General features: G+C 43.1%; 1 protein-coding gene across 9 annotated transcripts in view; it reads right to left on the reverse strand.

Moving 5' to 3' along the window:
* Window positions 1-14,691, reverse strand: part of DGCR2 (DiGeorge syndrome critical region gene 2) — a 399,860-nt gene that overhangs the window by 75,357 nt on the left and 309,812 nt on the right. For all 9 annotated transcript variants that reach the window (XM_086942700.1, XM_086942703.1, XM_086942699.1 and 6 more), the window contains 3 exons: window positions 8,932-9,135; window positions 5,529-5,681; window positions 2,540-2,776 (listed from right to left, as the gene is read on the reverse strand). In XM_086942700.1, coding sequence (XP_086798826.1) covers window positions 2,540-2,776; window positions 5,529-5,681; window positions 8,932-9,135 — 594 coding nt within the window. The remainder of the gene's footprint in view (window positions 1-2,539; window positions 2,777-5,528; window positions 5,682-8,931; window positions 9,136-14,691) is intronic.

Raw genomic sequence — 14,691 nt, forward strand, 5'->3', positions numbered from 1 at the left:
CTACAGTGGTGGCTGGGCATGGTGGTTTCTATAAATCAGCCCACTGGAGTAGCCTTGGGGGGTTGGGCTGCTGAGGGAGTTTTCGGGCTGGGGTAGGAAGGCCTAAAGGAAAGCACTGTGGCTCTGCTTTCTTTTACATATTAGAAAGCAGAAGGCTTAGGTTATTTACCCAGTACGTATCTGTTCTTGGCACATAGAGCCGTAGTTTCACATGCTTTGCACACTCCTGCCATCTAGTGTTGGGTCCGGATGTTTGCAAGTTGTTTTTCTTTGAAGAAGTCTTTCCAGTCACGAGGTAAGGCGACTCCTCCATTCGGTGGTAGTGCGCATGGTTATCGACTCCATTGTTAGATTGTTTTCCCGCAAGAGGCTGAGAATGGAGTGAGTGAGTGTAGTAAAGAGATGTTCAAGCGTAGATAATGTAAATAATGAGAACTGCAACAAGTACAGGTGCGCGGGGAGTGTTTGGTAAATGTCTGTGGTGTAGACCATGTTGCTGCTTTATGTCAGCTACAGGAATGTTACCTAAAAAGGCCATAGGTGCCCCTATTTTCTGAGTGGAATGCGCTCTACGGGGTATAGGTAAAGTACTTTCATCTTTTTCTAAACAAGTTTGAATGGATTTAAAAATCCATCTTGAAATGCCAGAAGTAGAAATAGGATTGCCTCAGTGAGGTGGTGTAAATGAAACAAAAAGTAGCTATGTTTTACGAAAATCTTTTGTTCTTTCAATATAACACAAAGCTCTTCTGACTTCAAGTGTGTGAAGAGCATCGTTTCCCTACTGAATCAGGTTGAGGAAAGGACACAGGTAACTCAACTGATTGGTTAATATGGAAAGCAGAAACTACTTTGAGAAGGAATTTGGGATTGGTGCGAACTACCCTACCTTTATAGAGCTGAAAGAAGGGTTCTTCCAAGGTTAATACCTGTGCCTCACCAAACCTTCTGAATGAAGTGATTGCAATTAGAAATGCAACTTTCCATGATAGAAACTGTAAAGGACACTTCTGTAGTGGTTCAAAGGGTGGACCCATAAGTCTTGCGAGTACAACATTAAGATTCCAAATGGGTGCCGGTGGAATTCTCGGTGGTAAAACTCTTTAAACCCTCCATAAAGGCTTTGATGACAGGAACTTTGAACAGAGACGAATGCTGTCTGTTTTGCAAATACGCAGCTACTGCTGCAAGGTGCAACCGAATAGATGTGTAAACTTGCCCACATTGTTGTAGGTTTAGAAGGTAACATACAATGTTCTGAACAGAAGCATCTAGACGTAGAATGTTGTTGTTATGCAGTAAACAACGAATCGTTTCCATTTTGCTGCATAACAAGCTCTGGTAGTAAGTTTTCTAACTTCTTTCAGACTAGTCATACGGTCTGATGCCAAACTTAAATATCCAAACTCAATGACTTCAGGAGCCAATTCACTATGTTCAGCTCCTTGGGATTTGGATGCTTGATCTCTCCATGGTTCGGAGGGAGGAGACTGGAGGCAAGATGTAGCTTTTGATGTGGAACTACTGAGAGCTCTAACAGGGTAGTGTACCGCGGTTGACGGGCCCATGTGGGAACTACCAAAATCAATGTGAGTGATGTTTGCCTGAGTTTCCCAACCAGAAATGGAAGGAGTTGGTGAGGCAGAAAAGCGTAGCCAAATATCCCTGACCAATTCATCCAAGGGGCATTGCCTTTGGAGAGAGGGTGTGGGAACCTGCAGGCTAAGTTTGAGCATTGTGTGTTGTCTACTGTGGCGAACAGATCTATTTGTGGGTATCCCATTAAAGTAAGGAAGAAGAACTTGGGGATGAAGTTCCAACTCATGTGTTTGCCGTCTCCTTCTGCTGAGGAGGTTCTCTTCCAAAACTCATAAGGCTATGGCACCACCTCTGCCTTCTGACCAAGGTCGGCACCAAGACAAGGTTTTCGACGCCCCTCCTCTCGACTCGGCACCAGAACAAACGGACAAGTCTTCCAACTCAGACCGAGTCGGCAGAAATGACCTTCCGATCCGAAATCGAGCTCCAAAGACAAATCCGTTCAGAGCCGAAACCCTGCGCTTAAAAACAAACATGCTTTGGAGCCGAAACATTCCACTGCCAGTAGGAATGAGGACATCTAGGATTTGTGAGAATGCGGGGCTTTGTGTGACAAAGAGAGAAGCAAGATTGTGAAAGGTGATGAGTTCTGCAATGTCTGGTCAGTGTAGTATAACAAAGCTAGCATTAGTAAGTATGAGTTGGAATGTGTGATCTGTAGTTGTAAGGTGTGTAGTAGTTAGTGGGATGTGTAGGAGGTTGGGTCTGTGTGTTGTGCAATTGCTATGCAAGGTCACCTAGGTCTGGGAGTGATTCTGGGACGTGGTAGCATGGGATGCTATCTGGGACATCACATCTTGTAAGTTTAAGTGTATCAGGGGTTCTGGCCCAAAGCCCTTCCTTGCATTAACAGTACACTCTATTCAGATAATAGGATGTTTCATCAGTCAAACTTTCATAACATTATTACAGAGGAACGAAGTGCAGGAAGATCAAATACCTGAGGTGGTGCAAAGTATGATGGTGGGGTTAATGGATGCCTCATAAGGAGGAGGTGGGTCATCAGGGTGGTGAATCTCTGGATACTTGTTAGCCGTGTAAGGTGGTGGTGGTTCATGAAAATGGAAGGCCCCTCCTTCCCCATCATCTGAGAGGTGAAGGGGAGTAAGACCTGTTCCAAAGCCATCTGGGCCGTAGTCAAAGCCAGGCATTCTCCGGCCTAGATTAAAATGATGCACTGCAAAAAAACAAATACAAGAGAAAAAAGATCACTTTAGTCATGCCAATGCTTACATATAGACATACCTACCATTTATGAGCAAGATCGTTTAAAAAGCACTATGGGTTTAACTTCGAAATCAAAATCTTTGTTAACCATCTCCTGCATGACTACCATTCAGTTGTCTAATCATGTTGCAGAACGGAGACTATGACCGTACACATGGTGGGCCATGTCCTACAGATCACAGATGATTATCCTGCCTCTTGATATTGCTGGACCTCTCAGCTACCTCTGACACAGTCGACCATCCCACTCTTATGCGCACGCTGGAGTCATGTTGGGATCAGCGCCAGAGAAGGCACAGATCTAGGGGCTGGAAGTGAAGTCTGTGCTGGAGTAAGAGTGGGATCGTTGAGGAGTTTGTGTGGCACAGAGGTAGCCAAGGATGGATCTGCTGGCAGTAACCCAACTGGAGGCATAAGGAACGCCAGATGGAGTCCGATAAGTAAGGAAAATATGCAGCGTTAAATGTCTCACAGGTATGCCTGACCGTGGGTCCCATGCTCTCCATGTCACTGGCGTCAAGCTAGCCTGGCTGATGATGGGGTGAAACCCTGAAAACTGTCCTAGGATGCTTGTTTCCAGTCCAGGGAGGACCTGGCCTGGCAGTTCGGGCTGGACTGTTCCTATAGGAAGCGGGGTCAAGACTGATTTGTATTTGGCTGGGTTCAAACTGGAATGGCATGGGGAGCAGAAAAACAATGGATTTAGGCACAGACCTTTGCAATGGGGTGAATGTATGACACTGTTCTGCATTCCTTCCATCAATTGTTCTTTTTGCTCTACTCACAGTTAACAGCATCAAGATTCACCAGGACGCCTATGCTACACAACTCTGCTTGGAAGTCTTCTATGCTTCAGACATCCATCAACTCAAACACTGACTTTAAATCATCCAGATCTGGAAGTTCAGCGCCCACCTGAAGCTCAATCCATAACAGAGGTTTGCCAGAAAAGTTGCATTCACATTTTTCCCCAAATATCTTAAGACGAGGCAAGAAGCACTCCAACCCTATTTTGACCAACACATAAGAATGCACAATGATTACACTAACTGGCAAAATCTTGCACACCAACAAACTTAACATGAAATAGTTGCAAGGAGCAATATCCTTTTTTTCCTTTACAAACATCCTCAATTATTTCAAGACTTCGCAGGTGACTACTAACTAGAGAGAGCCTGCCAAGGAGGTTTTCCATTTTACACAATTTGGGTGAATGAAAACTATTTCTGCACACCACGTGCATTCGTTCTTTCCAATACCACTCTGGCTCCACTACCTTCAGTATGTTCTGCAAATGTTAATGGATGGGTTTGAAAAACAAAAGCCACCATTTCTTCACTTTTCTGTGACAAAGCTCCAAAATGTCCCCAAAATACCAAAAATCTTGCCATCCAACATGAACATACTTCTGATGATGATGGGCCTACTGCACAAGACACAAATCGACCATACTGTGACCATGTGAAGACTACATTAGCAGTAGGAGGAATTCCCATGATCATAGTTGTGGCCAGTTCTTGTCCACTACGGTGGGAGTAACATAATGGACAGGTTTTATCAGTAGAAGTGTTTGAACATTGGACGATTTGACTATAGCTGTACCCCAGTAATTCTAGAACTTGCTGTAACAGATATGTGAGATAATTCTTTTTTTTCTTCAACTGAAATTAATCTTTGGCAGTGCATTCTTGATAAGAAAAAAATATCCCATCCACAAAGTCTATCTATGCCCCAGGAAGGCGACAGGCATTACCTGATGTGTTCTTGGCTAGGAGAAGGGGGAGGCAGTTTGGGGGAGAGGGGCTGGATTTTGAATAAAGTTTGGCTGGATCACTGCTTTGACAGATTTTTTTTTAAGCTAAGTAAAAAATAAAAAATAAGAATTTGGCTTCTTGCTGGGGGATAGACACCCAGCTCCTTACTCTAAGAATGTTTCTCCACAAAAGGGAAGCATTCCAAGACAAATGGAGGCAGATTAAATGAGTCCGGTAGTGCAGACTAGAAGAGGTGTTAGGAGCAATTCTAGTCCCTTCCCTTCCAACCCAACAAATTCAGGAAATATCAGGTGCTCATATCTCCCTGCCTTCCCCCACACAATAGATCTGCTTGCCTTCATCCACTGATTCCCAAACAAATCCATTACCTTCCCAACAAGTAGTTTTTTTTTGTTGCACAGGTTTTCATTACTTTCCTTTGACCCAAAATCAACATTTCCTCACCATCCTAAAATGGCCTACTGCAAACTTTGTGAAAGGTATCTACTACCACTGTCCATATCCCCCTGCTGAGCTGCCACTTTAATAAGTTTTCGATACTCCATCATGTAGTCTGCTCTCACTTACAGGAGGGTAGGGCTCCAGGTTCCTTGTCTCCAACCCCTGCTTACTTTTTTTCCTTAACTAAACAGTCAGACCTGTTAGCTTTGAAAACACTTCCAACAGGTTTTGTTTCTTTTTAAGGGACTTGGAGATGCAAAAGTCATTTTTTGTTTTGTTTTTAAATTACGGTTTTGGGGAAGAGGGTGGGTGGGCACAGGTTTGACTAACTTCCACACTCAGTTCCCCTCCCAGCAAGGGTTTTCACCATTTACTTCTTAAACCACAGGGTTGGGATTCTGGATAATAAAGGAATTGAAGCCTTCATAGAAATTAGTAACCACATGACTACATATTAATGAATAAGGAAAATGCATGACCACTTACAGTTAGCCCCAATAAGGGACTCGATCCGCTCCCGCCGTCGCTGGCGCAGACGGTGGACCATGAACAGCAGCAGGGACAGAATGAGGAATGAAGAAATGCAACTCACGATCAGACGCATCCCGCTCGCCATTGAGTCAAACAAGCTGTTGCCGTCTATTAAAGGGATATAAATATGTTACCACTTTGCACCTCAGGATAGTTGCAAACATTCAGCTATTAGCCAGAAATCAGGGAAGTAATGGGGGAAGGAGGAGAAGACAGAAGCAGTTATCCAGCTAATCACCTGCTACACAAGTGTAGCAAAACAAACCATTGTCATAATGACTGCAAGTCATTAAAAATAAATTAACCCAACTCGTCCATTGTTTTCTACTTTAGTGGTACTGTGACTTTAATATAGGTTGTTCAGTCACACAGAGGCATGGAAATCATTTCATTTACAAAAGTAGTCTTCCACACTAGTACTGCTTCTAATAGTGCTGTAACAAAATGGCAATTACAAGCTGTCACCACTTTCACTTTTCATCAGCAGATATACCACTGTAGATAATATACATAGGTATACATTTTTATTTGCAACCAGTGCACTTAATGACTAGATGTAATCTTAGTGCTAGGTAAAGGGCGTAAAGAACCATAATCTAATATTTTAAATCCAAGTCAATAGTTTTATTTCAGCATCCTGAATGGTCAGAGGTTTAGACTGTATGCAAGCATGTCTTCCATCACTCAGTGGACCTCAAATCTGAGAAGCTAAGAAAAGCTATGGACAGCTAATGCCTACTTGGATGGCAGAATACAGTAGGGTACTGACAATAAATTATTAAGACTGCCTACAAGAGGTTCAAAGTTGAAAGCTTTAGGGCAGGGCCTGGTAAGGGAAATATATTTCTTTGCAAGGCAGTTATTCTAGTTGGAAGTACTCCAAAGCGTAGGAAACCTTCTGCACTCTTCCATTTTGACCAAATAAGTGAACAGCCACAAACAGTGGGTGTTGCAGTGCCACAACAACTTGAGCCTGCAGATTTTGCAAAGCCGTGCTAATAGGAGCTAGGAATGGGTGTTACCTATGATAATTACTTTCTATTTAGCGATCTCAATAGTGTAGAGCATGAGAGAAAATTAGTTACCTGGATTAATAACAGTCTGGAAATGGGTTCTTAGATTTAGATTCCAATGTTTGTGCAAGTCTACAGGGAACAAGTCCGAGTAGTTCTAGTAGTTACATAGTAGTTATTTCCCCACTGATACTTTCTTCCCCCACAGCCCACTCCAGTGGGCATCAGTGGTGTCACTTTGATAGTCCAACCTACAATAATTGAAACTAGACTGCACACATGTCAATGCAGAGGTTTTAAAAGCCAGACCAAGATAACTTTCCTTTATCTACTTGGTTTGTGGAGAAGTAGAACATTTTTTGTATTGTTTGTGTCTAACTGCGAACACAAAATTTAAAGAAAGAAAAAAGGGACTGAGGATGAAGGGACTGGGCAGGCTTCAGATCTACCCAGAATTCAAAATCATTTTCACGCAAGACAGAAATATGCTCCGGTTCTCTGGTGAAAAGGCCTTGGATCTGCACTAATTACTGGGATGGGAAGCATGACTTCCCGATTCCAAACAAAGATCATAGTGAAACCAATTAAGCTGTGTAGTGCTAGTTTTGGAAGTAGACTAAGAAAAAAGACTGCACAAACTTATTTATCAATAGTCTACGAGTGTAAATACTAAGTAACAGATAATGGTTCAGAAGTCTTGCTGAGTCTCTTTTGTCGGACTGAGCAGTTAAGACTTCTAGTAAATATGTTAGATCAAATAAAATCTCAAATGGATGATTGGAGACTGACTGGAAAAAACAAGCAAGGAAGTCTCCACCTGCAACAGATCAGGGAATTTGTACTGCCTTACTTGTGGGAATTATGGGAAAATAGGCTGGGGTGTTCTCAGAATGAAAAGAAAGCAATTCAAATAAAGACTGCAGAAATCAAATAACTTCTGGTTCGGATTACCAAGCATTTTCTCCACTTACTATTTAATTCAACCAAAATAGGAATATATGGCTTCACATCTTTGAATATTGCCATCTTATACTGCTAACTAAATAGGGGATTTATTATGGGATACTGGCGAGAGAAAAGAGTTTGAGGACTTTTTTTTTAATCTTGAAAGCTATCTGTTGCGGACAGTCTTCATGATAAATACTTTGTCCAAAACAAATGTCACAGGTGCAGAACATTCAACATCATTTTGATCAACTGCTGCAAGGATTGAAATGGCCCTACAATAGCAAAAGGTGATACTGTCATCCATTTTAAGATACTTGAAAACCGCTCATGTTTAAGACACTCTAGAAGTGTGATTGAAAATTAGATGCTGACGGGGATCACATCAAACATCAAACTGTTGCGTGACACAAAAGCAAATAAGGCATCCAGAGAAAAAAGTCCAACCAAATGTTGAAGTTTTATAAAGGCAGTTAACTTGGCCATAATGAGGCAACATGAGTGGCAAAAGTAGCTGACACCAGTGACGGGAATTCTAAGCCCTTAATAAGAATTTGACTAAAAAAATTAAATTAAAATGTCAACATTTTATTGAATAAAAACGACTATACCATCTCCCTCTGTATCAAATGCAAGTGTCCCAGTGAGCCGCACTCACTGGTGTAATCTGTTCTCAGTTCGAAACACCAAATCGGTTCTATGGAAACACCTCACAATTGAGATGCTCAACATACAACACAAATGTTCCTTGGTAAGTCCACTTTTGTTGCTGGAGCTATGTCATCATTACATCATAAATCCGAAACAAATTGAACAATTTATTTCTATAATGTTATTAATTCCTGGTGCGTTAGTCCTCAAAGTATAACTAACAGAAGATCCAATGCACAATTTGTGAATCAAGATTGAGGACAAAAAGGCAAGGCATACCGTTGAATCTTTAACAGAGATATGGCATCTTCCTATGCACGATGCCATCCATCAAGCTCATGGGCAGGAAATTTAGTACTGCTAACATAGTTTAGAAAAAATGCACTCCTATGAAGACATTACTTATTTTTTTCATACAATAGGAGCTATATTCTCGATAGATTCATGATTTGGTTGAAATTTGTCAAAATATTTTCAGGCACTTGTAGAACAAGAATGAAATGCTTGAAGATCTTGCTCTCATTAGTCCTCACAGCTGAACCCAGAAAATGTAGCAGACACTCACAAATTAACAGGCTAGAATAAACATGTATTCTTCACTCAGGATTAACAGGATAATGTGTACTTTGTCAACTTACCTCTGATAATACTATTAGGCCTAGAGTTAAAAGTTACAAACAGCCAGAGAGAGTACCAGACTCTATTAAAACAGTTAAAAATCACAGCATCCACACTATCAATGACATTACCTGGGTCCAAACATGTGAACTTGCAGCACTCCTTCGGATCTTTGCGGTACTGCTGACATCCTTGCGGTCGCTCACACAGTGCTGCCACACACATCTCTGGCTCACCGTTATGACATGTGCAACTCAGACAAGGGTCATCTCCTTTTGGAGTAAAGTAATAACCTTCATCCACAATGTTGTCCTTAATGTCAACACACGTCTGACCTAGAAAAGAAACAACAAATCATTCATATACAAAGGGAGGGACCCTCCTGCAAACCCTGGCCGTGGATGTTCTCTAGCAATAGGCCATCTACAACAGACAGAAGCAACTTATTAAAATAGCATTAAATTCTAAGTATGAACTAGGATTCCTTTCCAGTAAAAACAAAAAAAAACACTGCAAAGGAAATGTAAAGTATCTGTAACAATTTTGCAGCGTGAAGCAATTTTGGATTCACATGTGGTCCATTATTCTGTCTTGTAGTGATTGAGTTTCGAAGTGCCTCTATTTCATTTTCCTTTTTGTATGCGTGTCAACCAGAGGGCCCACAACTCATTTTGCAGCACAAATCTCTTTTGAATTCACATACTCTGCATAGAGTATGTAGAGTTACTAACTGCTGGGGGGCGCTAGGTGGCGCACAACCAACATGGCCACACTGAAGTGAGGCTCTTGCTGCCTGGCAGCATAATCCGTCACATTATCCTGCCTGTTCCCAGCGAAATCGTCATTGGTAGAGTGTCGAGTGCCTAAGACACCTTCCATCACCTATCGGTGTTCTGTCGCTGACGAAGGAGGCTTCTGGCTGCGACGGCGCCGTACAGATCTTTTGGTGTGGAGATTGTGGGTTGCACCACTGGAGGGCAGGTTGGCTTCGGGAGCTATGCAAGGCCCCCGGCATCCACGCGGTAACTTTGCCGCTGCAGATGAGCTACTGCCGAAGGGCTAAACATCGCAGCAAAGTAAGGCCCATGATACAGCCCCTTGTGCCATATTTACCCCTACTTCAGCATACCTTAAAAACTCCTCTAGGTAAGGTTGCGAAAGTGGAGTGTGAAGCATGGGATCCATCCGCTCGACCACAGCTGCGTGGGGATTGCAACCGTGGACGCAGCCATCTTGAGAGACAGCACGGCCCGCGCATAACGAGGCAGACTACCTGACGGCTGCTGCGTGGCTGCTCCTCATCTTATATTTTCCTGGCCTGGCCCGCAGGCAGAAGCAGGCATTACACAAGGGAAACGGGGGGAAAACAACCAAAAAGGGGGAAAAAACTGCTGAAGCGCTAATGTACCGTAGCATTTATCCTCTGGAAGCTGCTATTCTGCCTTGATTGTGTGATACACAGCTTGATGACAGTGCGCAGAGGGCCCCGGAGCTTTGACTAACAGTTTTATGTTGTGCCCCTACCTCCGATTGCGCTCTCTGAACTTGGCGACAGTGGCCCTTTAGGGATAACTTGCCTATAAGGCAGCGATACTTCTAATCACCTGCCGAGACAATATATTGTAAGCAAACAGGCGCGACTCACAAGGAAACTTTTTTTCTGCCTGTTAAACAGGGCAGAGAGGAAGAACAACACCCAAAACAAAGGGGGTAAGGTGGACAAAAGAAAGAATGCGCCCCTGAATTGGTCAAGGTACAGCTACACCACATTGTGCCAACCAATCCAGGCAGACCTTCGAAGCCAAAAAGATCAACACACACTGAAGCGCAGATGAGCAAGACCTCGCAAGCACAGAACGTTTACAAGAACTTACCACCTCCGAAGAGGATGGTGTAAAAGTCTCCTGCTTGCTATGCAGCATAGCCTCACCTCCATAGAGAGCAAAATGGACTCAATGATGATGCATATAGACTCCATTGTCCATTAGCTGGACAAATATGACGAGCGGATCAGGGAGACCGAACAGCACATTTCTGACAATGAGGATACCAAGATAAAAATGCAAAAACAAGTTGCCCAGATGGATAAGGTTCTCAAAATAATTGAGGCAAAAAATTAAGAGCTGGAAGCACGCAGTAGGCGCAACAATATACATATCTTTTGAAATCGCTCGCTGGGCCCTAGACCTCCCCCTGGAAGCAATCCTCGGCTGATCATTGTGCGGTTGCTCAATTTTCGGGATTGTGATGCTCTAAAACTAGTCCGGAAAAAAAGACATCTGCACCACGACGACAACAAATTTACCATATATCCCGATTTCACAGCTGCAGTGCAGGAGGCGAAAAGCAAATTCATTTTAATCAAGCAAAAATTGCACCAGGCTCAAATTGACTATGCCTTACAGTATCCCGCACGCCTGAGTCATGCATAAAGGCAAGCAACATTTCTTTACCAATGCGCAACAGGTGGAAGATTCTCAAGCTTATCAAGCGACAGACTTCTTGCACAACTCAAGATAATCCATCCAGATCTCAATCGACGCCTTAAGATTGATAAGCAGAACCGGAGACTTCCAACTTTGACACAAAACTGTGGTTTTTCCTTGATACTTCTGGGCAGTAAGAGGAATGACAAGTTGCCCTAAGACTACTTTCCCGAGCTGGTGCGATAGAAGATGAGGACACTGTCACAGCCTTATAAGCATATAAGTAGGCCAGGAGGAGAGTAAAGGGAGGGAGAAGGCACTGAAGAACTAAAAAACAGTGACTGGGACTATGCCGGGCAACCCCTCCCTCCTTTCCCCCCTTCCAAATCATGATCAGTTGTTCTACCACTAGGCTGGGAAGGGAGAAGCTCGTGGGCCCCCTGGTATACCCCCATGGACATTCCCCCATTTGTTTCGGGTTTGTTGATAGTTTTGTAATGGGTTGTGATAGTCGGGCGGGGGGTGGGCCAAAGATTACCAGCATGATTGGGTTGCTGTTGTGGGGGGGTTGGAGGGAGGGATGGGAAACACTGTTTCATATTCAACTTAACATTGTGATGAAATGGGTGAAACTGCTGATAGGTAGCGATAGGTCTGGAAGATTTTACAGCAAATACGTGATACTTAACGTATGTCTCAGGGAACCGCGCTGACAATGCAATTTCTGACATGGAATGCTCGGGGGTTGGCAGATCCACCTAAGCGTAGACAGATATCATACCTTGACAGGAGTCTCATTCATATCGCCATGCTTCAAGAAACGCATTTTGACCCAAGATGTGCTCCCACGTTTGCCAGCAAATTGGCTGCACATAGAGTGTTTTCTTCGTACTCCTTGTACTCCAGAGGTACGGCGATTATCATCAAGAAGAACTTTCCATTCATCCAAGGTGGAGTTTACTGTGACTGAGGGGGGATACAGCACGACGTGGGGTAGGCTAGGTTCAAACTCTGTCACACTGGTGTGATGTTATGGACCAAATGTAGATTACCTATAATTCTACACCACACTGTGGGGAAAATTCTTGGACTAGGCTCCACACATGTAATATGGGGAGGAGATCTTTACACTGCACTAAACCCTATTAATGACAGATCAAACCCTATGCCACATCTTTACACTAAGACCCCCTAGTATACTGCTCGATATGTTCTCTGATAATGACCTTTCAGATGTATGGGGGTATATTCATCCTGCGAAAAAGGAAGGTACACACTTCAGAGCGTTGCACTCAACATGGGCTAGACTAGATTACTGGGTAGTGACCAGGGGTGTCGCACCTTGGATAGTTAATGTTGAACACCTAGCCAGGACATACGTTGATCATGCACCAGTTTGCTTAACATTGTCTCTTCTGGCGCTGGGCGCATCTCCTGAGAGTTGGAAACTAACTCCAGAAGCCCTTTTAGATAATGTGTTTCAGTCCGAGCTAGGCCAAGAAATGACAGACTTTTTCCAGAGAAACGTGGGTTCAGTCACACAAATGGGCACAGTATGGGAGGCCTTTAAAGTCACGATGCGGGGCTCTGTATAGCTCAGAGCTTCGGAGTCTTACAAGACATATGACGAAATTTGCAGAAGCTAGACAGGGAGCTCAAGAAACTTGAAGGTGAGATGGGAAATGCTGTAAACTGTACTCTCCAAGCGGAATTTAGGGATAAACTCTCCGGATATAAAAGTACTGCTGAGAGAGAACTTGTTTTTCAGGGGAAATATTTTGTGGCACGCAGGTATGGGAAAGGAGAGTGGCCTGGCAAGGCCTTGCCGGAGGAAATTCAGGAACCCCGTTTCTCTAATTATGTGATGGAAATTATTGATGACAATGGGGAGAGATACATTGACAGTAAATATATACTGAACACTTTTACTGCACATTATGCAAACTTGTATAGATTTCACAGGCAACAACCACTTGACTTATCTAACTATCATGGGGATATAGCCATCGGTTGCCTTGGGGATACACAAAGAATTCCTCGCAGCACCTCTTGAAGCAGATTGAATACGAGCCGCAAGTGAAGTCAGGCAAAGCCCCCGGGTCAGATGGCCTTCCGATAGACTTTTACAAAATGTATATTAATCAACTGATCCCTATACTAAAGGAGGTCTATGACGAAGCCCAAGAAACAGGCAATCTCCCATGCTCAATGAGAGAGGCTCTTATTACTTCACTCCTAAAACCTGGTAGGCCCGCGGACACATGCGACTCATAGGCCACCTTCCCAAATCAACAATGACGCAAAAATTCTGGCCACATTTTGGCTAATAGATTAAGCCTTTTGATGGAGAAACTAGTGTTGTCTGATCAGGCTGGATTCATCCCGGGGAGGGCGACGTCTCATAACCTCTGTACCTTATTCTCCGTTCTACAGAATGTTGACCCTCGACTGGCACTCGTGGCAGTTTTTCTTAGACAGTAAATTCAAAGAAAGGTTCACCAAGTGCACACCTATTTTCCCAATTTTTTCCGTTGTCTAATTTTCCTCAAATGTTTACTTTTTAAGCGAGCAAACTAGAACCACGACCTGCCCAAGTGCTACGTATCTGTAAACACAAAAAGAAGCTGGAGTGAAGTTACACCACAAACTTTCTAAAGACCTAAAATTCGAGCCATAAGTATGTATGTTTAAAACAAGAGCAAGACGACCATCTATCACATGTTGTCACTTTTTAACGAGGTCCAGTAAACGGAATCAAATTGTGGTTTTCAACTAGCAGAAGGGAAAATATCAGGGCAGGATAGCGAGACGGGTAACGAAGTCGAACATGAGTGGACCGGGGGTTGGGGAAGGCTGATTCAGGTACTTTTGTTAGGCGCGTTTTTAAAGCATATAGAGGGAAAACGTTGATTACTCAAATGGAGACATAAATGATTAGTAACATCAGTATGATTGTTCTAGAGAGGTCTGAACATTTTTAACTAATGTCATTATTTTTAATTTATAGGCAAACCCCTGAAGAAGGGCTATTATGAGCCCGAAATGCATTGGGTAAAACTAAAATCTTCTGGATGTTTAATGGATTCATCATGCGCTAGAAAAAGGCTCGGATCGGCATATCTGCGCACGAGAAACTATTGAATACATTAAGATCGCACATGTGAAAAGTTGAAATATGGAATGAAGTATCGGTTGAACATTTATTGGATTACATGAAACAAAATAAAATCGTTGAAAACTGGACAAAACTGTTGGTGTAGTGAATAATAATCACGTCAAAAGCTGTGCAACCGGCAGTGGAGTGTAACTTCACCCCAGCTTCTTTTTGTAGTTTTTTTTCAGACGCCACAAAGGTCTTTGAATCAGTTGAATGGGACTATTTATTTACCATATTAAAGTGCATGGGAATTCCCAAAGGATTTCTGACATGGAAACACTTCCTATATAATTCCCCAGTAGTCAAGG

The sequence above is a fragment of the Lissotriton vulgaris genome, chromosome 11 (assembly GCF_964263255.1).
Source record: "Lissotriton vulgaris chromosome 11, aLisVul1.2, whole genome shotgun sequence".
In the NCBI taxonomy this organism is placed as follows: Eukaryota; Metazoa; Chordata; class Amphibia; order Caudata; family Salamandridae; genus Lissotriton; species Lissotriton vulgaris.